The 24266-nt window shown below is 35.3% G+C and overlaps 1 protein-coding gene and 1 non-coding gene across 2 annotated transcripts; one reads left to right on the top strand and one right to left on the bottom strand.

The window, feature by feature from the left end:
- Positions 1–8321: 8321 nt before the first annotated feature.
- LOC126681797 (uncharacterized) lies at positions 8322–10390 on the bottom strand. Its single transcript, XM_050377349.1, has 6 exons — positions 9998–10390; positions 9801–9934; positions 9666–9740; positions 9176–9369; positions 8830–9087; positions 8322–8782 (listed from the first exon to the last, which is right to left on the bottom strand). The coding sequence occupies exons 1-6, from the start codon at positions 10388–10390 to the stop codon at positions 8322–8324; spliced, it is 1515 nt and encodes a 504-aa protein (XP_050233306.1).
- A 551-nt stretch (positions 10391–10941) lies between these two features.
- LOC126685225 (small nucleolar RNA R71) lies at positions 10942–11048 on the top strand. Its single transcript, XR_007643336.1, has one exon. It is a non-coding gene; the product is annotated as a small nucleolar RNA R71 (small nucleolar RNA).
- The last annotated feature ends 13218 nt before the right edge of the window (positions 11049–24266 follow it).

Here is a 24266-nt window from a genome sequence, read left to right as displayed (position 1 = left end):
TAATTATTTGTGAATGATAGACAAAATTTAGATAAAAACTCTTACAAACAGTTGTGATTATTTGTAGGTATTTCTATAACTTATGCAGCGACCATTATTAGAATCTAATGTGAAGGATGCTACAAAAATGTGCTTAACTGTGAGTTAGTATCACAACATCAATGATATTTCATACACTGTATTAGAATATTTGTATCCCTATTTAGGGTTATTGTAAAATAGAAGAGGACTCTCTCTAATAAATTATTATTTGCCAAAAATTGATATAAACTTGCATAGATTATACCTAATATATAGCATAAAGCATATCCCCGAATTATTTTAAATCAAGAGAAGCCAAAACTCGAAAAAATGGTGAAAATTCGTCGAGTTTTCAGTTATGAACATACTCGAGGTAAGGCTACATATTCGTCGAGTTTAAAGCCCTACCTCGAGTTTGTACGAATCACTTGAAAATTTAAATTATCAATTGAAAAAGAGACAATTTGAATGTGCAATTCATCCTATATTAATCAATCTAGACTTTTTCCTAAAGTAAAAAAAAAACCTAGAAAAATAAGTAGCAACAAACACAGCAACGATGAAAGTGCGACGGCGGAAGAAGTATAACAAAGGAATTGATGCGTTAGTGTGGTCAATATTCAGTAAAAAATGTTTTGCCTTAACGAAGAATGTTTAGATAAAATAAGAAGTTAACCTAATTTGGATATTTTCCTTCCTTTTACTAATCTAGTCTTCTCGGCTGGAATCATAAATGGGTTGTCTCCTCTCTTCTGATCTTTTCTATAGGTAGAACTACTGTGAGCGGTCTAAACTTCGACCCTTATTTCTTTTTTTATCAAAATAAAATACAATTTCATGACCCAATTAATCTTGTTATCATTAAATTTTTTTCCCAATTGCATAGTGACACAATATTTATTTATCACAATACCATTTAATTTCGCTTAATTGCTGTAAAAATAAATTATTCACAATATTTTTACATATTATAATAAAATTTATTTTATCATAATAAATATATTTTTAATATAAAATGACAAAACGTTTTTTTGTCAAAACAATTTGTCACAACAAACATAATTAATTTTTATAGTAACAAAAATATTTGACACAATATTTAATTATCACAACATCATTTAATTTTAATTAATTGCTGCAAAATTTATTTTATCATTATAACTGTATTTTAAATATACGGGGACAAAATATTTATTTTGGCAAATCATTTTGTCACAAAAATATATTTAATTTTTTTATAGTGACAAATAAAGTTGACACAATAAACTGTAGTTGAAAGATTGTTTTTCGAGTTCTTCTTTAACATATATTTTCTGCAATTCATTTTTCTTTCTCTATTTTGTGTTTATTTTTTATTTCATAAGGTTGACATAAGGTTTATTTTCTGTCATCATAACTGTATTTTTAAAATACGGGCACAAAACATTTGTTTTGGCAAAATACTTTGTCACAAAAATATATTTACTTTTTTTGTAGTGACAAGTAAATTTGACACAATAAACTGTAGTGGAAACATTGTTTTTTCGAGTTATTTTTTACCATATATTTTCTGCAGTTCATTTTATTTCTCTATTTTGTGTGTTTCATAAGGATGATATAAGGTTGACATAAGGTTGATATAAGGTTCATACGCTGTCTTTATAGCTGTATTTTTGAAATACAGGAACAAAACATTTGTTTTGGCAAAATACTTTGTCATAAAAACATATTTACTTTTTTGTAGTGACAAATAAATTTGATACCATAAACAGTAGTGTAACGATTGTTTTTCGAGTTATTCTTTACCATATATTTTCTGCAATTCGTTTTTCTTGTGTTTTATAAGGTTGACATAAGGTTCATATTCTATCATTATAACTGTTTTTTTAAAACACGGGAACAAAACATTTATTTTGGCAAAATACTTTGTCACAAAAACATATTTACTTTTTTTGCAGTGACAAATAAATTTGACACAATATTAATTTGAACAAAGGATCAATTCACCCCCTCAACTTGGCATGAAATATCAAATAAGTCTAAATTCATGAAACCGGATCAATTCAACCCACAATTTGGCAAAACCGGATCAATTCAATCCAGAACTTGGCAAAACCAGGTCAGTTTCACCCTTCTGACAAAAAAAAGAGAGTGAGATTAACTAATCAAATAAATTAATCCTAATTAACTCTAAATAATTCTAATTAACATTAATTAAAATCCTAAACAATCCTAATTAACTAAATTTTAATTAAAAAAATATTAGGGATCTTTTTTACCTTTTTTCCTTAATTAACCTAATGTTTCTAATCCAATGTTCTTCTTTCAACACTATCTCGGTCTCACCCTACCATCGCCGTCTCATCTTTCCTAATACTTCTTTTGTTTTTCAACACTACCTCCATTTCACGGTGTTGAGCTTTAATCCTCCCTTGTTAGACTCTTCTTCTAATAATAATACTAATAACAATAATTCTATCTCTTTTGATAATTTACGTTCTCATGGCCGTGGTCCTTTGAAGGTATATGTAAATCTTTAATTTTTTTCTGGATCTGGATTTATTTGCACATACAAATTTGATTGTTGGCCAAGATTTTGTTATTGGATAGCTACTTGTTTGCCCTTTGAATAATTTTAGATCTGATATTGGTTGTAATTTGTTGGTCCTCTTTACTGTTATTGTTTGCCGTGCTATTTCCATCGATAGGAACAACGTTTCTTGTTGTTGAGAAGCAACGACGGGAGCTATTTGAGAAGCAACGGCAGCAACAATTTGAGAAACAGGACCGACGTTAGCTTAGGAGCGCGGCAGGCGTTTTTATTTTGTAACTTAGGTTTACTGTAATTTCTTAGATTAGTTTTGAATTCGATTGTAATTAGGTTTAACCAGGTGTGATGTTTCTTCTATCATATAAAAATTTCAATTCATAACTGAACAAAGGATCAATTCCTCGTTTTGAAGGATCGCCGGCGGTGTAGGAGCGGAGGGAACTGACTGGAGAAGAACAGAAAAAAAGTCCCTCAATTTTAGCTTAAAAAATAAATTGATTTTTAAAGTTTTAAAATATAAGGGGTAAAATTAAAATTTAAAAATTATTAAGAATTAAACCAGATATTAAAAATAATACTGAGTAGTATTTTGAACTTTTTAAACTTCAAAACCAGAGAGTGTGTTACACTCTCTGAGAGAGGGTGCGATTTGTTCGATTTTGTCAAGTTGCGGGTTTGTTTGATCCAAAACCGTCCAAAATGATTTTTTTGATATTTCGTGCCAAGTTGAGGGGGTGAATTGATCCTTTGTTCAAATTAATTTATTATAATATCATTTAATTTCACTTAATTGCTGCAAAAATAAATTTGTCACAATATTTTTACAAATTATGATAAAATTCATTTTATCATCATAACTTTATTTCTAATATACAATAACAAAATATGTTTTTTTTGTCAAAATACTTTGTGACAATAAACATAATTAATTTTTATAGTGATAAAATATATCTAATTGCTGTAAAATAAAATTTGTCATCACTTTTTTAAATATTATGATAAAAAATTATTTTGTAATAATAAAAATATTTTAAATTACGGTGACAAAATATTTTTTTGTCAAAATAGTTAGTCACAACAAACATAATTAATTTTTACAGTGATAAAAATGGTTGACACAATAAGTATTTGTCACAATACCATTTCATTGAACTCTCATTGTGTCAAAATATTTTTATTTGTCACAATTAACCTATTTATTATGACAAAATATAGTTTGGCATATATTTTTTTGTCACAACAAGCCAAATTTTTTGTAGTGATCCCTTTCTAAGTGTGAATCAAGGTTATATCGACATGCAAGGTCTATGAATGCTCACCAAGACCCCGGACTTCCCAAAACTATCAAGAATAAAATTTCCAGGTCCTCAGCCGGCCTTTGGCCGGCTTGGAGGGTGTGGCCCGGCTCCGGGCCGGCTGAAGAGCTGTTTCACACAAAATCATTAAATTTGGCCAATTCGATTCTTGGTTCGCAAGGGCTCTGTCTTGGAGGCCGATTTCGAGCCGGTTCGAGTACAACTTTGTGCTCGGTTTCTTCCTAAAGGTTGTAGGTCTATCTCTTATCTTTTCAGGACATGTTTAATCATATGATTTGGATATTTCTAACTCCAGATATGATCCGAAAACGGACATATGTCCGAATTTTCAGCTTTTCGATCTAAACTTTCAGCGACTGATTTAGCGGCTATGTTGCTTGCATATAGACTTGATTCTCCATTATTCTTCTTCTTGAACTTGATAGAATCCATTCGGCTTGACTTTCACTTTATTTTTGTTCTGTTTATTTAATTATACTCCAGAAATGCTAAATATTTACATTTTATATTAAAAACTACAAAAAGGTAAAAATGAGTATAAAGCTCTCTATTTTACGCAATAAGAGACTAAAATATGCAATACAAATCATCTTAAATTGATGTAAAATAGAGACTTATCAAACTACCCCACACTTGAACAATTGCATGTCCTCAAGCAAAATCAATTCAAAAAGTAACTGCAATCATTATATACACTAATCATCAATTTTCAATTAGCCCCTTCAAATTAAATAATTGACTTGCAAAACTTTTTAAGGCCAATTATATTTTTTGCTAATTACAACACTAGTCAAAATTAATTATAAAAAATTTACAAAAATTTTAGTTTAACCACAAATAACAAATTGAATCATTACCCTCGCAAGGTTTCTCTCTTAGCGCACAAGTGTTTTGGGTATAAAATTTCACTCAACTGAATTGTAAATAAATTTTACCATAAGCTTGCTAAAACATCAAAAATCCACTATTTAGTTAAAATTTAAACACAAATCGATGAGACTTTTATTGGGTTGGAATGGGGTTAAGGTAAGGGGTTTGATAGAAAAGGCTAGAGAAAGTTTTATTAAAGTTAAAATTGACTGCTTTTGTTTTTATATTTCACCATTTCTATGCTTTGTGCTATATTGAAATGCTAACTTTATTCCGCTTTCTTTTTCAAAGCAACTGATTTTGCTTTTTTTTTCTTTTCTCATTTGTTTTTTATATATCTATTTTTTTACTCGATAATCTTTCTTTTCCTCTTTTTATTTTTGGAATTTTTATTTGATTGATCAATTTATTCTCTTTTTAACAGCAAAAATTAATAGTGAAATAAACAGTCATTTTAACTTAGGGTAGTGAAAGAAGGATATCAAAAATGGAAATGGGGTAATTGGTGTGTATAACAAAAAAATGTTTTAGGCTCAAAGTTGGTTTACCTAATGGTGATTTTTTAGGCTGAAAGAAAGGGAAAAATTAGGGTTAATCCTAATTGCCAATATCATCTCTATGCTATAATTTATCAACAAGTCTCAAATTGTATGTTAGAGCAAGTTCTGAAAAACAGTTTTTATAATCAGACCACTCAACAAGAATTGAAGCATGAAAATTATGCTTTTAGGCTCAAAATCTCTCCAATTTTGTTAAGTCAATGATTCAACGAGTTAAATGTGGATTTACTAAAATTTTGGCACCTTATATGATAATTAAGTAAAACCGTGTATAAAATGTTTTTCTTTTAATTGTCTTTTACTCAAAATTACTAGTTAACTATCTAATAAGAAGATAACATTTACAATTGAATCAAAGAGATATAGATTACAAATTTACTTTATTAAAATAATTTTTCTTGAAAATGAATAATTTATTCAAAATATTTTTTTTTTGTTCGACTGCTTTTACCCACCCCACACTTTAAGCAACACATTGTCCTCAATGTAAAAGAAAGAGAAAAACTAAAAAAAGGGAGAATAAAAATCTTCCCTTTTTAGACGATAGCGAATTCCACCAAAGGAACTACTAGCCGGTCTTTTCTCTCATGACAATGTCAGAGTCAAGGGTCGGGTCAAAACTGTTTGTGGGTCTCAATTTTTTTTTGATTTTTTTAGTGTCTCGGCCGGGCCTTGGCCGGCTCACGTAAATAGGCTGGCTGAGGTACTATAAGTTTTTTGATTAAAAAAATCGTACTTGCATTTCTCGGCCGGCCCTTGGCCGGTTCTCACACCCAGGCCAGCTGGGGATCGGCCGACGGTCTATCAATTTTTTTTTTGAAATTTATTATTATTATTATTTACATGTGGAAAATTTTAAAACAAAAATGCAACCAAATTTAATAGATAAACGTACCTTAATGATGTTAGGTTGCCTTCTAACAAGCGCTTTGTTTAACGTCATGGCTCGACGTATCTTACCTTCCTCACTCGAAGGTCACGACTTTGACGTCCCCTAGTTGGTCGCATTCATAGTAATGTTTCGCTCTTTGACCATTAATAAGAAATGTATTTTTGTCATAATGATTTTCAATCTCAAGAGCTCCATGTGGGTGAACTTTTGAGATACGAAAAGGTCCGAACCATCTTGACTTAAGCTATCCTGGAAAGAGTTTGAGACGGGAGTTGAATAATAAGACTTTTTTATCCTTCCTTGATCTCTCTCCGTTTGATCCGTCTGTCGTGCCAAACCTTGGTGCGTTCCTTGTATATCCGCGCATTCTCGAATGAATCTCGCTGTATTTCATCTAACTCATTGAGCTGCAATAATCGCTTTTCACCAGCAGATTTGAAGTTATAGTTCAGTTGCTTTACTGCCCAATACGCTTTATGTTCCAACTCGACGGGTAAATGACACGGTTTTTCAAAGACTAACCTATAAGGCGACATCCCTGAAGGAATTTTATAAGCCGTTCTATATGCCCACAAAGCATTGTCTAATTTCATAGCCCAATCTTTTCTAGATGCACCAACTGTTTTCTCCAAAATTTGTTTAAGTTCTCTATTAGAAATTTCAACCTGACCACTCCTTTGAGGGTGGTAGGTTGTTGGCAACCATCTTTGCTGAAGAGAGTTTTAAACTTATAATTTTGGAATGCACTTCATTATCACTAATGATGGCTCTTGGAATACCGAAAACATTGAAAATGTGTTTCTTAACAAACTTCACAACACTATTCGCAATGTTGTCGGGTAATGCAACGGCTTCTACCCACTTTGACACATAATCAACAGCAACTTATATGTAAGTGTTACCATACGAGGGTGGGAATGGGCCCATGAAGTCGATTCCCCACACATCAAATAATTCCACTTCCAAAATTCCTTGTTGCGGCATCTCATTTCCTTTCCCTATGAAGCCCGTTTTTTGACACCGGTCACAAGCCATGACAAAACTCCTAGCGTCTTTGAACAATGTGGGCCAGTAAAAACCACATTGTAACACTTTTGTGACTGTTTGGTCGGGACCATGGTGACCTCCGTACGGTGAAGAATGGCATTCATTTAAAATCAAATTCATCTCCTTATTTGGCACGCATCTTCTTATTATGCCATCTGCACAAGTCCTAAACAACAAAGGGTCATCCCACATATAAAATTTAATTTCAGACAAAATTTTTTGCTTTTGGTGAAAATTGAGATTCTCGGGTAACATTTTTGATGCCAAAAAGTTCAATATGTCCGCAAACCATGGCAGTTCCTTAATTGCCCATAGTTTCTCATCCGGGAATGAATCATCTATTTCGTCTCCATCATCTTTTACGCCTTGTTCCATCCGAGAAAGATGATCAGCCACCACATTCTCTGCTCCATTCTTGTCTCTAATTTCGAAGTTAAATTCTTGTAAAAGATTTACCCAGCGAATTAATCTTGGTTTTGCATCCTTTTTCGCTAACAGATATTTGATCGCTGCATGGTCTGTATACACAATTGCTTTTGAGCCAACAAGATAAGATCTAAATTTTTCTAATGAGTACACAACTGCTAATAACTCCTTTTTAGTTGTTGCGTAATTATTTGAGCATCGTTAAGCACTTTGCTCGCATAATAAATGACATGCAATTTCTTGTCCTTCCGTTTACCTAAAACTGACCCCAATGGATAATCACTAGCATCACACATCATTTCAAATGGTAAACTCCAGTCAGGTGATGCCATAATTGGTGCGGAGATTAAAGCTTCTTTTAACTTTTGGAATGCTGTAAGACAAGAATCATCAAACACAAAAGGAACATCTCTAACAAGCAATGAGCATAATGGTTTTGCAATTTTTGAGAAGTCTTTTATAAATCGTCTGTAAAAACCAGCACGCCCAAGAAAACTTCGGATCGCTTTAACATTAGTTGGAGGTGGTAATTTTTCAATCACCTCGATCTTAGCTCGATCAACCTCCATCCCTTTTTCAGAAATTTTATGACCAAGAACTTTGCCCTCTTGTACCATGAAATGACATTTTTCCCAATTCAAAACAAGATTAGCTTCCTCTTATCGTTGCAACACTTTATCTAGATGAGCAAGAAACACATCAAACGATGATCCAAACACAGAGAAATCATCCATAAAGATTTCAATGATGTCCTCTACCATGTCAAAAAAGATAGACATCATGCAACGTTCAAAGGTAGCAGGGGCATTACACAAACCGAATGGCATACGACGATATGCAAATGTACCGTAGGGGCATGTAAACGTTGTTTTCTCTTGATCCTCTGGTTCAATTGGAATTTGGTTATACCCCGAATAGCCATCCAAAAAGCAATAGTATCCATAGCCAGCTAATCGCTCAAGCATTTGATCAATGAAAGGTAAAGAAAAATGGTCCTTGCGAGTAGCTGTGTTCAACTTTCGATAGTCTTTGCAAACTCTCCAACCAGTAACCACCCTAGTTGGAATTAGCTCATTATTTTCATTTTTCACCACAGTTGTGCTCCTTTCTTCGGAACTACCTGTACAGGACTCACCCAAGAACTATCAGAAATTGGATAAATGATACCTCCATCAAGTAGTTTGATTGCTTCAGCTCGCACAACTTCCTTCATGTTGGGATTTAATCGCCTCTGACCTTGGACGCTTGGTTTAAACTCGTCCTCCGCCAAGATCTTGTGCATGCATATAGATGAACTAATGCCTTTTATGTCGGCTATAGTCCATGCTATTGCACTCGTGCGATTTCTTAAAATCCTCAAAAACTTCTCTTCCTCTGTGGAACTCAGTTTAGCTGAAATAGTCACAGGATAAGTGTCATTAGCTCCTAGAAATGCATACTTCAAATGAGCAGGTAGAGTTTTTAATTCTACCTTGGGTGGCACCTTTGCAGAAGGTTCCGATTTTTTTCTTACCCTCTCCAAGTTCTTCGAACTTGACAAAATGTTTGAATTTCTTAAAACCGTTACCCTCCAAACTCAGTGCATACTCAATGATCTCTACATCATCATCTTTTTCATCTAGGCTCATAGCTAAACATGCCTCTAGTGGTTCATTATATGACTCTTTCACAAATGTTTCCTTCACAATTTTATCGATTATGTCAACACTATTACATGAGTCAACAGATCAAAATTCTTTAGGGATTTAATGATGTTGAATTCTTCTACGTCATCACCTACCCTAAATGTCAATTTCCCGCTTTGCACATCAATCAACACTCATCCTGTAGCTAAAAATGGTCTACCTAGAATAATGGATAAATCTACATCATCATTCATATCAAGGACCAGAAAATCAGCAGGTAAATAGATTATACCAACTTTTACCAATAAATCCTCCACTATGCCAAGTGGTCTCTTTACTGATCTGTCCGCCAACTGTAATGATACTGTGGTAGGTTACATTTCAGTTATCCCCAACTTCTTCACCACTGAAAGTGGCATCAAATTGATGCTAGCACCTAAATCACACAAGCAGCTAGCACCATTAACATTTCCAATAGTACAAGGAATAGAAAAACTTTATGGATCCTTCAACTTCGAAGGTAGTTTCTTCTGCAATATCGCGCTGCACTCCTCAGTCAGAGCCACCATTGAATACTCCTCCAATTTATTCTTATTGGAGACAATCTCCTTCAAGAACTTTGCATAAGAAGGCATTTGTGCCAATGCCTCGGCGAACAGAATGTTAATTTGATTTTTCTTGAAAATATCAAGAAATTTTTGTAAATGTACCTCGTTTATCCTCTTCCTTTGTCGCTGAGGGTATGGTATCGGAGGAACGTACACCTTGACGATTGGTGGATACTTTTCCATAGTAACTTCCTCCTCAAATTTTTTATCGGACTCCTCCTCAATCACAATGTGGTCATCCTTCTTTTTCTCTTTTGGTGAGATGTTAACTTCTTTACCACTCCTTAAAGAGATTGCCATGGCTCCTTCCTTCGGATTAGTCTCGATATTGCTTGGAAATTTTCCTTGCTCTCTTTCAGCTATCTTTCTGGCTAATTTCCCAAGTTGACATTCCACATTGTGAATCGACGATTGATGTGCATTCTCGATTTGTCTCATTTGATGTTCCATCTTCTTGTTATGGCCATCTTGATTTTCCATAAATTGTGCCATCATGTCTTCGAGAGAGGGTTTCTTCTCTTGTTATGGTGGTGGAGGTGCCGGTCTAATTTTTTGAAAGCCAGGTGGTCCTTGTGGCTTTGTGTTGCTTCCATCTCTCCATGAAAAATTAGGATGATTTCGCCACCCTGGATTGTAGGTGCTCGAATAAGGATCATTCCTTGGTTGTATGTTTTGATTGTAGCCAACAAAATTGGCTTCCTCTAATTGTACATCATTGGCATAATTGCAAGACGTTGCACCATGCCCTTGAACGCCACAGACTACACGTCTCCTTTGATTGTTGATTTTGGTTAAATAGCATCTTCACCTGCTTAGTTAGCTCAGCAACTTCGGCTACCATATCATGATGTGATGATAGCTCATGGACGGCTGCCCTTTGCCCTCTAATGGCCCTTTGCTGAGAATTCAGTGCGACTTTCTCATAAATCTGATTTATTTCGTCTGCCGTCTTTTCTCCATAACTTCCTCCGAATGCCGTTTCGACCAAAGTTTGCCCACTCATGGTCAAACCTTCAAAGAACATTTGTGTTAGTAATAATTCATCAAAACAATGATGTGGACATTGAGCAAGAAGCATCTTGAAGCGCTCCTACGCCTCATGGAATGGTTCACCATCCAATTGAGTGAAGTTATATATTTTACCGCGAAGGTCTAGAGTTTTCTGTGGAGAATAATATTTTGTAATGAAAGCATCATATACATCACTCCACGTATTGAATGATCCTTCGGGTAAGTTCAAAAGCCATGTCCTCGCGCTCATCTTCATGGAATAAGGAAAACAACTTTTCTTTAATTCATCCTCCGTCAACATGTTCAATGGGAAAGTTTCCACCACACTATAGAATTCGTTAATAAATGATAATGGATCATCTACTGCTGTTCCATTAAATTGTGGCAACATGTTGAGATGGATGGTTTTAAGCTCATAGTTCCGAGCTTCATCCGAGATTCGGATGCATGAAGGATTATTTACCACCACCGGCTTTTGAATGTCTCTCAGTCGATGCGCGGCAGGCGCATTAACAACAGGATTTACTTGATTCGCCATTATTTGTCTCTTTTTTTTTTCGATTCCTTCTGCAAGTGCGTTCGATCTCTTGGTTCAAGGGTAGTAGTTTTGCGTTGTCAGTGCTCTTAGAACGCCTTTGTTGCATATACTACCTGAAATTCACACTTGAAAGAGTTTTATAAATAAAAATACAAGAATTAAATAAATAACAATTTAAAATCGTCCTCCCCGGCAACGGCGCCAAAAACTTGATCAGTTAATTCTGCAAGTGTGCATAATCAATTGTAGCAAGTAATACTCGAAGTATTCTGAGGTCGAATCCACAAGGAACGAACTCTTTAAAATGTTGTTTAATTTAACTGTTGTAAAGTAACCATTCTGTTAAGTTGATTTGGTTTTGAAAACAAATAATTAAATAAAGAAAAGTAAACGGATATTTTTTGTAATATATCAAGATTTAAAGCTATTAGGATTTCGAGGTTCACCATAGTTGATTAAAAATTCTATCATAATTAATAATACATATCAAAAACTTTGTCATGACAATTATTTCTTAAATATATTTGTTCTCTTCCAAGACACAAATGTGTGTTTAATTAATTCTGGATATCTTCCAATAACCATGTTAATTAATTAAACCCATTAAGCAAAATAATTAACGCTATCATAACTCCTTAGACATATTCCTATTCTAAGTAAATTATGTTTAATCTCTAGATCTGAATCCATGCTTCACGGTCAAGTACTTCACATGAATTTTAGGATAAAAATATTATGGTGAGCAATCTTAATATTCATGATTATCTCAAGAAGATTAAAGAAAAACTTTGTTCAAAACATTAATGAGATGTAATAATAAATAATCAAGAATTTCCCTCTAACTAGGCTACATTGCTAATCCTAATTTAAGGGTTTAGCAATCCATTGTCATATTGAACATAATAATGAAATTGTTACAGCTCAAGAACATATAAGGAAAAGAAGTGAAAATAGAATAATGGTTGAGTATTATAAAAATGTCTACTAAAAATGTCTACACAAATGTATGTGTGAGTGAATGACTATCTCTACATAAAAGTGCTCTATTTATAGGTACAAAAATGAGTGATGGCCAAGCCAACAATATCTTCCTTCCATAGTGCGCTTGAGTGATAATCAAGTTTGACATATCTTCTTACCATAAAGAATAGGAGTGGTGATCAAGACTCTCTTTCCTTTCCATAGTGAGCTTCAGTGAATCAAGTTTGACATTTCTCATTTTCATAAGGAGTTTGATGGAAATCAAAGCTCATTTCCTTGAGAGCAAGACAAGGAAGATCCCTTTTTAAGTGTGAATCAAGGTTATATCGACTTGGAAGGTCTATGAGTGCTCACCAAGACCCCGGACTTCCCAAAACTGTCAATAATGAAATTTCCAGGTCCTCAGCCGGACTTTGGCCGGCTTGGAGGGTGTTGGCCAGCTCCGGGCCGGCCCAAGAGCTGTTTCACCCAAAATCACTAAATTTGGCCGATTCGATTCTTGGTTCGCAAGTCCTCTATATTGGAGGCCGATTGCGAGCCAGCTCGAGTCCGAATTTGGACTCGGTTTTTTCATAAAAGTTGTAGATCTATGTCTTAGCTTTCCATGAAATGTCTAATCATATGATTTGGATAGTTCTAGCTCCAGATATGATCCGAATACGGACTTATGTCCAAATTTTCAGCTTTTCGATCTAAACTTTCAGCGACTGATTTAGCGGCTATGTTGCTTGCATATAGACTTGATTCTCCATTATTCTTCTTCTTGAACTTGATAGAATCCATCCGGCTTGACTATCACTTCATTTTTGCTCTGTTTATTCTATTATACTCCAGAAATGCTAAGTATTTACATTTTATATTAAAAACTACAAAAAGGTAAACGTGAATATAAAGCTCTCTATTTTACACAATAAGAGAGTAAAATATGCAATAAAAATTATCTTAAATTGACGTAAAATAAATACTTATCAGTTACTTCGGCATCAAGAATCTTTGCCAAATTTCTCTCCTCCATAATTTCTTCCATAATATGCTGCATACATTCCTTAAAAATTTGCAGATGCAGCTGCTGCAAACTCGCCAGAGGTGAGCTTAATCGTGAATTTCTTTGATAATGATGGAGGAGCACGGCTTGTTGTATGGAGAAATAGCCGTTGATCCCAATATTTCCTCATCTTTCTTCTTGACCTCCTGATGAATTTCTAGAGGTTTACTTTCCTTTAGTTGGTCCTTTTTATTCTTTCCAGTGAACTTGATGGGGCCAACACATGAATCATAGTAGCGGGCTTCAACCATATTGGTGGCAGTTGTCACAACCCATTTTCATGAATCGAGACCGGCGCTAGGGTATGGGTATGGTTGTACTAAAACCGTAACAAGCCTTGCGGATAAAGATAAATATCATAAACAACTATGTACCTGCATAAAACCACATGCTCGGGGGTAACCGAGACTCCAACCTAGTCTAGCAGTACATATAAGAAACATATATTCAAAGTATACTTAATCTCAAATTAAACTCTAACAGCATGACAAATGATATATAATACCAAAATTACTGTAATCATGCCAAAGCTGATAAATAATAGTTGGACTATACCAACAAACAATAGTCTAAAACAATAAGTATAAGACTAAGTCATAAATTAACTAATACTGCTACTAGGGTCTAAGAGTTAAAATAGTTCGACTCTTTTATTCTGAATAAAATAAAGAACCTCCGAGAATGAAGAAATGGAGATCGACCAAATGCTCAAATCAGAAACCTGGAAAATTTGGGAAAACAACGGGGTCAGATTTACTGAGTAGAGTTTATATTACCATTTACATTTATTAAGTTGAAAACCTTTAAAACCGTTTAATAAAACATTTTCATTATAGATTATCAATGAAACCCTAACACAAATTCTAAATCCATTGCCGTGTCGGTGAGACGTATCTGAATAACCGATCCCCGACTATCACTTAATAAATAGTGGGCCTAGGAGACGTATCTTCCACCGGTTCTCGCACTAAGGTGAGACGTGTCTCAAACCTACCTCGATACCATAATAATCATTACCGGTGCGCACGCAGTCCCGATGATGCCCATCGAGTAATACGTTCCAAATCAAATCCACAATGCCGAAAAACAGTTCAAAAGCTGCTTATACATATACATTATGTGTCCAGTTCTGATTCGCCAGAGTGGCGATATTAGAAGTAATTTCTCAGATAAATAAGTTTTAGTAGGTCGGTTTTGAGAAAAGATAATGGCGAAGAATTTACTAATATATTTCAATTCTAAAAGTTAGAATTGGAATTGAAAGGAAAAATGTCAGGAAAAGTCCCAAACTAGGGTTCAGGGACTAAATTGGTAATTTAACCAGTTAAGTCCGAAAATGGAAATTTTCTCGCCAAGGTCCGCGAAATGTTTTATAGTATATGTGGTAAAAGTTTCAGATCAATCGGAGACCTTTTAAAATTTGGACGCGGATGCGTCTTGGGCTAAAATAAAATTTTTGAAAAGTTCAAAGGCTAAAGTGCAAATTAGCCATTTAAACCTCGAGATTAGTAATCAACAGATTTTGACGGAAAATAATAAAATTGAGTTAGTATTATTTATACAAATATAAATAATACGTAAGTAATTGAGTTAAAAGAATAATTTAACCGTATGGTTAAATTATAAAGTTTAAAAGAGAAATGGTTTAAGTTAAAGAAGTGAGGGATCAAAATGACCTTTTTGCCAAAATATATATAAGGATCAGGAATGAAAGAGGAAGGATCGAGAGAGAAAGAAGAGGGAGGTATCAGATGAGAGAAAAAGTGACGATCACTTCGTTCCGCCGCCGTTTCGCCGATTCTCGTCCAAATCGAGCGTTCTTTATATCGATTTGTTCAGAATTCAATTCTCTATCTACCACGAGCATCAAATCGAGGTAAATTGATAGTTTTGATATTGAAATTATTGGATTAGGGTTATTTCATTTTAACGAATTAAACGAATCGTAATCGCATTTTTATAGTCATTTTTGATGATTATTGAGTTGGAATTTGTGTTATATTGATGTAGAAACATGTCGGAATGAGTTAAGAGTGTCGGAAGCATGTCGAGACAACATTTGAGGCTGTTTATGGGTGTCTCGCGACGGGAGACATAGTCTCGCGACGTGAGACATAGTCTCGCGCCGTGAGACATAGTCTCGCGCCGTGAGACATAGTCTCGCGACGTGAGACATAGTCTCGCGACGCGAGCGAACTTTCAATCGGCATAACTTCTTCGTTCGGACTCGGAATTGAGCAATTCTTGTTGCGTTGGAAAGAGGAGAGGATTATATATCATTCTAGAGCATAAAATAAGGTAAGAACCAATGATTGGTTGCTTTATATGAGGATTTAGTTGCTGCCTAGGTTTTGAATCGAGCGGTTTCATTGAATTCGCGTATTCGATTCGTTTGAGCAATTATTATCATGTTTTTGGTTGTCTAGAGTATTGTTATGATTATGAATAGGTGTTAGTAAGTTGGAAACACGTCGGTATCGTAATTGGAGTCAGAAAACACATTCTCACGATGTGAGGATGCTCCTCACAATGTGAGGAGCTCCCTCACAACGTGAGGGAGTGCCTCACGACGTGAGGCTATACCTCACAAAGTGAGGGGACCCCTCACGACGTGAGGAAGGCTTGGCAAGGTATGCCAAGCCTGTTTTAAAGTGGGAATGGTGTTCCGAGGTCCGACGCGAAGTGTTTCCACTTGATATTTACTTACGGACTCCGAAAACGTGAAACTTGGACTTAGAACATAAAGAATGTGGTTAGGATGTTGATACTAAGTTTACGTTTATGAACGCGTGACTTGAATAGGTAATTGATATATCGACAAGCTACCGGACCGACGAGCTGGAATAGCTACGAGAACGACGCATGGAGCTTACGTTTACGGGATTATAATAATGCGGTTTTGGATAGCGGGTTCTGTGAGTTGCACTTTACTTTCGTGTATTATAATTAATGTTATTTTATATAAATACATATACTGTTTACACGCATCGCATTATATATAATTGATTGAAATGTTATATGCTTTATTAATTTCTACATACGAGAACTAGTATGCGATCCGAAGAAACTAGCTACCTATTGGGTGTCAATAGGCTGTGTGATCACCAGTATCGAGTCAGTCTAGTATATTTGCATTTGAGAAATGACTTAACACAGCTTGGAGCTGATGATGATTATAAAATATACGTGGCTGGGCCACCAGCGAGTTAGACTCGCGATTGATATTTACGATTGGGTTTTTGATACGAGTGAGTACTCGGCTATGGTGTAGTCTGGAGTCCCCGTATCTAGTGGCTGGGCCACCAGCGAGTTAGACTCGCGATTGATATTTATGATTGGGTTGAATTGTAATGATTATTCGAGAAATGTGTCGCATGCTAGGATATTAGTTTCGTACGGATCAAATACCTGTTTATATGTTATATATTATTGTTTTCTTGAGAGGCGATGTTATATTTTTATATTAATACTGTTAGTAACTTGCAAGTTCACTCAGTATTTCCCAAAATACTGACCCCCTCACATTGTTTCCTTTCAGGTGACCGGAGTCGGATCAGACAGACCATCTCCTTTGTGTCGGCAGCCTTTTGGCTTACACAAAGTACGAGTTTGTATAGAGCTGCAGTAGTCAGTAGGTGTCAGTATAAGGTTTATGATTCAATTTCAAACGGTATTTGAAAAGTAAACTCTGATATAATTTTATAAATAAGTTGTTTATAAAGATGACGTTTTATCCGTTTGAATTTTATACCAATTGCCTTGAGAGGAATTGGTTATGATTATGACCAGAAACAGGGCGGTGCTGGATATGAGATATCGCTCGGTAAGACCCTGGTTTCTAAGAATTGTGATGCGAACGTTTTCAGGAAAGGAATGCGATATTTTGATATTTGAATTATATTACTTAAGAAAGATTTCTGAAAACGTATTATATATAATAATATGTTTTTAATTGCGAAAAATTTATAGTGGTTTTAGGCTTGCTACGGGTTCCGGAGCTACCACTCCCGTTCCCTAGCGCCGGTCTCGGCTCAATAAATTGGGTCGTGACAATTATGGTATCAGAGCAGTTGGTCCAGTTACCTCTGCTAATATGCGTTTTGTCAGTTAAGTGACATAGGAACTACTGCAGCTATAGAGTTGAGTACTTTCTGATCCAGGTAGTTTGCATTGTTTGTTTTGCGATAAGTGTGATGGTTTAGTTTGAGAAATACTTGCTTGTTTCTGTGACATGCATATATGAGATGCATATGTATATTTTGTTTTCGATGGGATATGCATATGTGACATGCATATCCAGATGGAATCTCGGGGAGATGCAATGCCCCCTATGACTAGAATATGGTCGGTTACTATGACTCGATAGTAACACGTATGTGGTTGGCATTGAATAACGCCAATATGCTGTCGAATTCGATCGATCGAAGTGTCAAAAAGGAGAATGAAGAAGAAATGCAAAGTTATAAAAGTTGAAGAACTTGCCGGATACAGAGTTTAAAGGTCTAGAGGGCTTACAAAACTCAAAGTTTATAACTTTTACAAGTTGCTTTGTTTAAACGATTTTGAAAGCATAATTGTGCCTAGACCCGTGATAGTCATTGATAAATGCCACGACATTGATAGAAGTGCATCACTACATACACTGCTAATAAAAAGAACAATAAATGAATACATGCATTAATAGTACATGCATCATATGCATTATGCTCAGACGAAAAGGTGAGATGTGGCAACTCTTTGGGGATGAGAGACGTCATCACCCTAGTGCACAATTTTGCTAAGATTTAAATGAAATTTTGATTTAAATTTCGAAACGAGAAGTTTTATTTGAAAGAGTTTCAAGAAGTTTTGTTTTATGTAAGTATACCTAGACCAGAACTCTGTGACGGAAGTGAAGTGCTCGCGAGCAAGCTGCGATCAAGGGCACGAGAAGATCGAATACGTATAACTGCGAGAACATAGGAGTTATACTTTTAGGATATGAACTTAGTTTCGAGTTAACGAGCTAGAATATAGCTAGAAATCGCAGATGTATTGGAAAGTGACGCGTACCAGATTAGTGGTAAGCTAGAAAGTAAGTATCTCTTTGACATGACGTCATAGATATTAAACTACGATATAAGGGAAGAAGTATATAAGAAGAATGAAGTTTATATACGAGAAGCGAATGGTAAGATGTATGTGAGTAGCAAAATGTAACTAATCGAACGATGAACTGGGATGTTCCTATCTTTAAACGAAGTGATTAGAGCATCATGTTACCACACCATAGAAGTAAGAAAGAGGATAGTCGAGCATAGAAATCGACTCACAGTTTACACCTTGAAGATAGAAGATTACCCTTATGAAAGGATAATGTGAATATTGCGTAATATTAGAAAATCGTCAGGTTTAATAAGATCGTGACAACTTTTTATTGAACCGTTGGATCAAGTTGTCACTGGAACATGATGTCTCTAAGACGGTGACCTAAGTGTTAACCGTTACGATCGGCAAACCGAGAACGCGAAGTAGATTTCATAAGAATATCGATAATGGATATATATCGATAAAGTGACGAGCCAAGTAGACGAGTGACAAGAATATGAAGTACGGAGCATGGAATTGGATCAATTAAGTATAGCTAACATCAAGCCCGCATAGAATTTAATGATTTGAGAAGCATGATAAGAAAGATCAAGAGGTAAACGACAAGAGTTGCAATAAGTGAATTAGGAGTTGGGATTTCCATCACAGGATTGCAATTATGAAGCGGGTTAGTAAACCAAGAAAGGTATAAACGTAACGAACGTATATGAAGTGTAGAGTCTCAAACATCAAGCTCGAATGATAAAAAGGTGAAATGCATAGTGCGATCGACTTGGAGAATTAATAGTAATCCTTTAGTAAGGACGTAGACACTATATGAAGGATTAAGATACATTATATAACATCGAACGTGTTTCGTATGTGACTGAAACTTCATGCATTGAAATGCGTGAAAGGATGTGAAGAGAATACTTAATGTCAGAACTGAGCTATACTAAAGAAAGTAACATCAGATAGATCGAAATATGAGACAAGAGGTAGAAGTAAGATACCCACAAGAAAGTATCCATGTGGAAGGAGGGATGAGGTATGTATAATAAGATATAAGGATTCAAAAGCAGGTCATGGATAATAAGAGACCAGTTAAGGTAATAAGTATTAAGAAAGTACGGACAACCTGCGTATGTCGCAATGAACTCGATAAGAGTGATCGAGGAAAAGGAAAGAGAAAAGTCACGTGGAGTGTTGACAAGGAGATTAGAGAAATAGAATTCTATGTAGTTGCGGACACATATAAACAAAGAAGGTTAAAGAGGACAGAGACATAGGATTGGATCCACTAACAGTCAAGTTGTCAGTAAGAGTACAATAAGTGGATATGCGCGTGGTCGAGAGCGTAACACGTCGAGTAATTTGAACGGAATAGATTGCGACCCTCTATTGATAGTCAAGGTTAAAGATGTTAAAATAAGAAATACAAGAAATACAAGGTATAATGAAGAAGAATAACAAGAATGCAATAGAAGACAATCGAGGCATATGATAAGAACGTGAATATGGAACATAAGAAAGGTACCATAGGGTTATAGCATTAAGACTATTAATCCTATTAGTTAATTAAAAACAAGAAGTTAAGGGAGTAACAAGTGAAAATAACAAGATCGTTGACAGTAAAGAGTAAACCTTACACCATGATATGGAAAAGAGAAATAGTTTGGGAATTAAAGGTCAAACTAAGATACGATGTTGAAAGGAAGAACGGAAAAAGAATAGTGAATCATAACGATAAATGCTAAAAGTATCCTTAAAGGTCGTAAGACGATCAACGTTAAGAAGACGACGAAAGAAGGAAGAACATAGATAAGATGAAACAAAAAGGTAAACGAGAAATTAAGGACGAGTATAAGCTAAAAGTTAATACTAAAATTAATATCGGAATTCCAAAGGATGGATTATGACGAGACGCATAGTGAGAAACTCACTAAAAGGAGAAATTGATATCAAGAGGAGATTGATGTGAAGAGATTGTAAAGTGTCAAATATGGCAAGAAGGATTTGAATACAGTAATGATTATAAGGATCAGCATGCCTCAAATGTCGTATTGAATGGTTACACTTGCTAGAAGGATAGACAAAAATTTCCATGAGAACACGAGGGCGCAATTGGATAGATGAGATAATGGATTAACGAATCTGAAGATCAATAAGAGTATACACGATACATGGTGATGGTGACAGTGACGATACTGTTAAAATCAACCCACGACGACAAGAGTTAAGAGAATCAAGGATCCTCATTGGAAAGGAGTAAACAAGGTGCATTGAATAAATCGGGAATAAAACTCCAATGTGGCAACAATAGTTGCTCCCCTAGTACGGAGATCGTATACGTAATAGCTGTGCCTGAACCAAGAAGGTTCACAAAGAGACTAAACTTCTCTTCCCAATAGGACATCAAGCATTGATGCACAGGCAACTGTGGTGTAAATAAACATAATGTAAGACTGACAATCTTTAGAAGATGATAGCAAGAATCGTAAGAGGAAGTACAGGACATGATAACAAAGACAGTTATCCAAGGTTATGAAGAATAAGACAGATTGATGAAAAGAAAGAAAAGACTAGAAGTTTTAAGAATAGTGCATCACTCTTAGGAAAAGGAAGTAGATCAATGAATATACAATGAGTAAAGGAGTATACGAAAAGTAAAGACGCAAGAAGAAGATAATGACATGAAGGTCGTCAATGACGAATGACATTATTGTACAAGAAGTACATCGCTGGAATGATAATTCCACGCACCGATAAGCGTCGTGAAATGAACACGATATACCTATTTTGAATGGAATTCAAGATGTTAAGCGTTTAAGATAAGTCAAGAAAAGTATATGAAAATTCGAGGACGAATTTTTATAAGGGGGGGGGGGGGAGAATGTAATACCCCAAAATATTTAAGTATCTAATTGGACCATGTGTCCAGTTCTGATTCGCCAGAGTGGCGATATTAGAAGTAATTTCTCAGATAAATAAGTTTTAGTAGGTCGGTTTTGAGAAAAGATAATGGCGAAGAATTTACTAATATATTTCAATTCTAAAAGTTAGAATTGGAATTGAAAGGAAAAATGTCAGGAAAAGTCCCAAACTAGGGTTCAGGGACTAAATTGGTAATTTAACCAGTTAAGTCCGAAAATGGAAATTTTCTCGCCAAGGTCCGCGAAATGTTTTATAGTATATGTGGTAAAAGTTTCAGATCAATCGGAGACCTTTTAAAATTTGGACGCGGATGCGTCTTGGGCTAAAATGTAATTTTTGAAAAGTTCAAGGGCTAAAGTGCAAATTAGCCATTTAAACCTCGAGATTAGTAATCAAAAGATTTTGACGGAAAATAATAAAATTGAGTTAGTATTATTTATACAAATATAAATAATACGTAAGTAATTGAGTTAAAAGAATAATTTAACCGTATGGTTAAATTATAAAGTTTAAAAGAGAAATGGTTTAAGTTAAAAAAGTGAGGGATCAAAATGACCTTTTTGCCAAAATATATATAAGGATCAGGAATGAAAGAGGAAGGATCGAGAGAGAAAGAAGAGGGAGGTATCAGATGAGAGAAAAAGTGACGATCACTTCGTTCCGCCGCCGTTTCGCCGATTCTCGTCCAAATCGAGCGTTCTTTATATCGATTTGTTCAGAATTCAATTATCTATCTACCACGAGCATCAAATCGAGGTAAATTGATAGTTTTGATATTGAAATTATTGGATTAGGGTTATTTCGTTTTAACGAATTAAACGAATCGTAATCGCATTTTTATAGTCATTTTTGATGATTATTGAGTTGGAATTTGTGTTATATTGATGTAGAAACATGTCGGAATGAGATAAGAGTGTCGGAAGCATGTCGAGACGACATTCGAGGCTGTTTATGGGTGTCTCGCGACGTGAGACATAGTCTCGCGACGTGAGACATAGTCTCGCGACGCGAGCGAACTTTCAATCGGCATAACTTCTTCGTTCGGACTCGGAATTGAGCAATTCTTATTGCGTTGGAAAGAGGAGAGGATTATATATCATCCTAGAGCATAAAATAAGGTAAGAACCAATTATTGGTTGCTGTATATGAGGATTTAGTTGCTGCCTAGGTTTTGAATCGAGCGGTTTCATTGAATTCGCGTATTCGATTCGTTTGAGCAATTATTATCACGTTTTTGGTTGTCTAGAGTATTGTTATGATTATGAATAGGTGTTAGTAAGTTGGAAACACGTCGGTATCGTAATTGGAGTCAGAAAACACATTCTCACGATGTGAGGATGCTCCTCACAATGTGAGGAGCTCCCTCACAATGTGAGGAGCTCCCTCACAACGTAAGGGAGTGCCTCACGACGTGAGGGGACCCCTCACGACGTGAGGAAGGCTTGGAAAGGTATTCCAAGCCTGTTTTAAAGTGGGAATGGTGTTCCGAGGTCCGACGCGAAGTGTTTCCACTTGATTTTTACTTACGGACTCCGAAAACGTGAAACTTGGACTTAGAACATAAAGAATGTGGTTAGGATGTTGATACTAAGTTTACGTTTATGAACGCGTGACTTGAATAGGTAATTGATATATCGACAAGCTACCGGACCGACGAGCTGGAATTGCTACGAGAACGACGCATGGAGCTTACGTTTACGGGATTATAATAATGCGGTTTTGGATAGCGGGTTCTGTGAGTTGAACTTTACTTTCGTGTATTATAATTAATGTTATTTTATATAAATACATATAATGTTTACACGCATCGCATTATATATAATTGATTGAAATGTTATATGCTTTATTAATTTCTACATACGAGAACTAGTATGCGATCTGAAGAAACTAGCTACCTATTGGGTGTCAATAGGCTGTGTGATCACCAGTATCGAGTCAGTCTAGTATATTTGCATTTGAGAAATGACTTAACACAGCTGGGAGCTGATGATGATTATAAAATTTACGTGGCTGGGCCACCAGCGAGTTAGACTCGCGATTGATATTTACGATTGGGTTTTTGATACGAGTGAGTACTCGACTACGGTGTAGTCTGGAGTCCCCGTATCTAGTGGCTGGGCCACCAGCGAGTTAGACTCGCGATTGATATTTATGATTGGGTTGAATTATAATGATTATTCGAGAAATGTGTCGCATGCTAGGATATTAGTTTCATACGGATCAAATACCTGTTTATATGTTTTATATTATTGTTTTCTTGAGAGGCGATGTTATATTTTTATATTAATACTGTTAGTAACTTGCAAGCTCACTCAGTATTTCCCAAAATACTGACCCCCTCACAGTGTTTCCTTTCAGGTGACCGGAGTCGGATCAGACAGACCATCTCCTTTGTGTCGGCAGCCTTTTGGCTTACACAAAGTACGAGTTTGTATAGAGCTGCAGTAGTCAGTAGGTGTCAGTATAAGGTTTATGATTCAATTTCAAACGGTATTTGAAAAGTAAACTCTGATATAATTTTATAAATAAGTTGTTTATAAAGATGACGTTTTATCCGTTTGAATTTTATACCAATTGCCTTGAGAGGAATTGGTTATGATTATGACCAGAAACAGGGCGGTGCTGGATATGAGATATCGCTCGGTAAGACCCTGATTTCTAAGAATTGTGATGCGAACGTTTTCAGGAAAGGAATGTGATATTTTGATATTTGAATTATATTACTTAAGAAAGATTTCTGAAAACGTATTATATATAATAATATGTTTTTAATTGCGAAAAATTTATAGTGGTTT

Source organism: Mercurialis annua, linkage group LG5, assembly GCF_937616625.2.
Source record: "Mercurialis annua linkage group LG5, ddMerAnnu1.2, whole genome shotgun sequence".
NCBI lineage: Eukaryota > Viridiplantae > Streptophyta > Magnoliopsida > Malpighiales > Euphorbiaceae > Mercurialis > Mercurialis annua.
The sequence above is the reverse complement of the archived record's forward strand: the minus strand, read 5'-3'. Positions and strand labels throughout refer to the sequence as shown.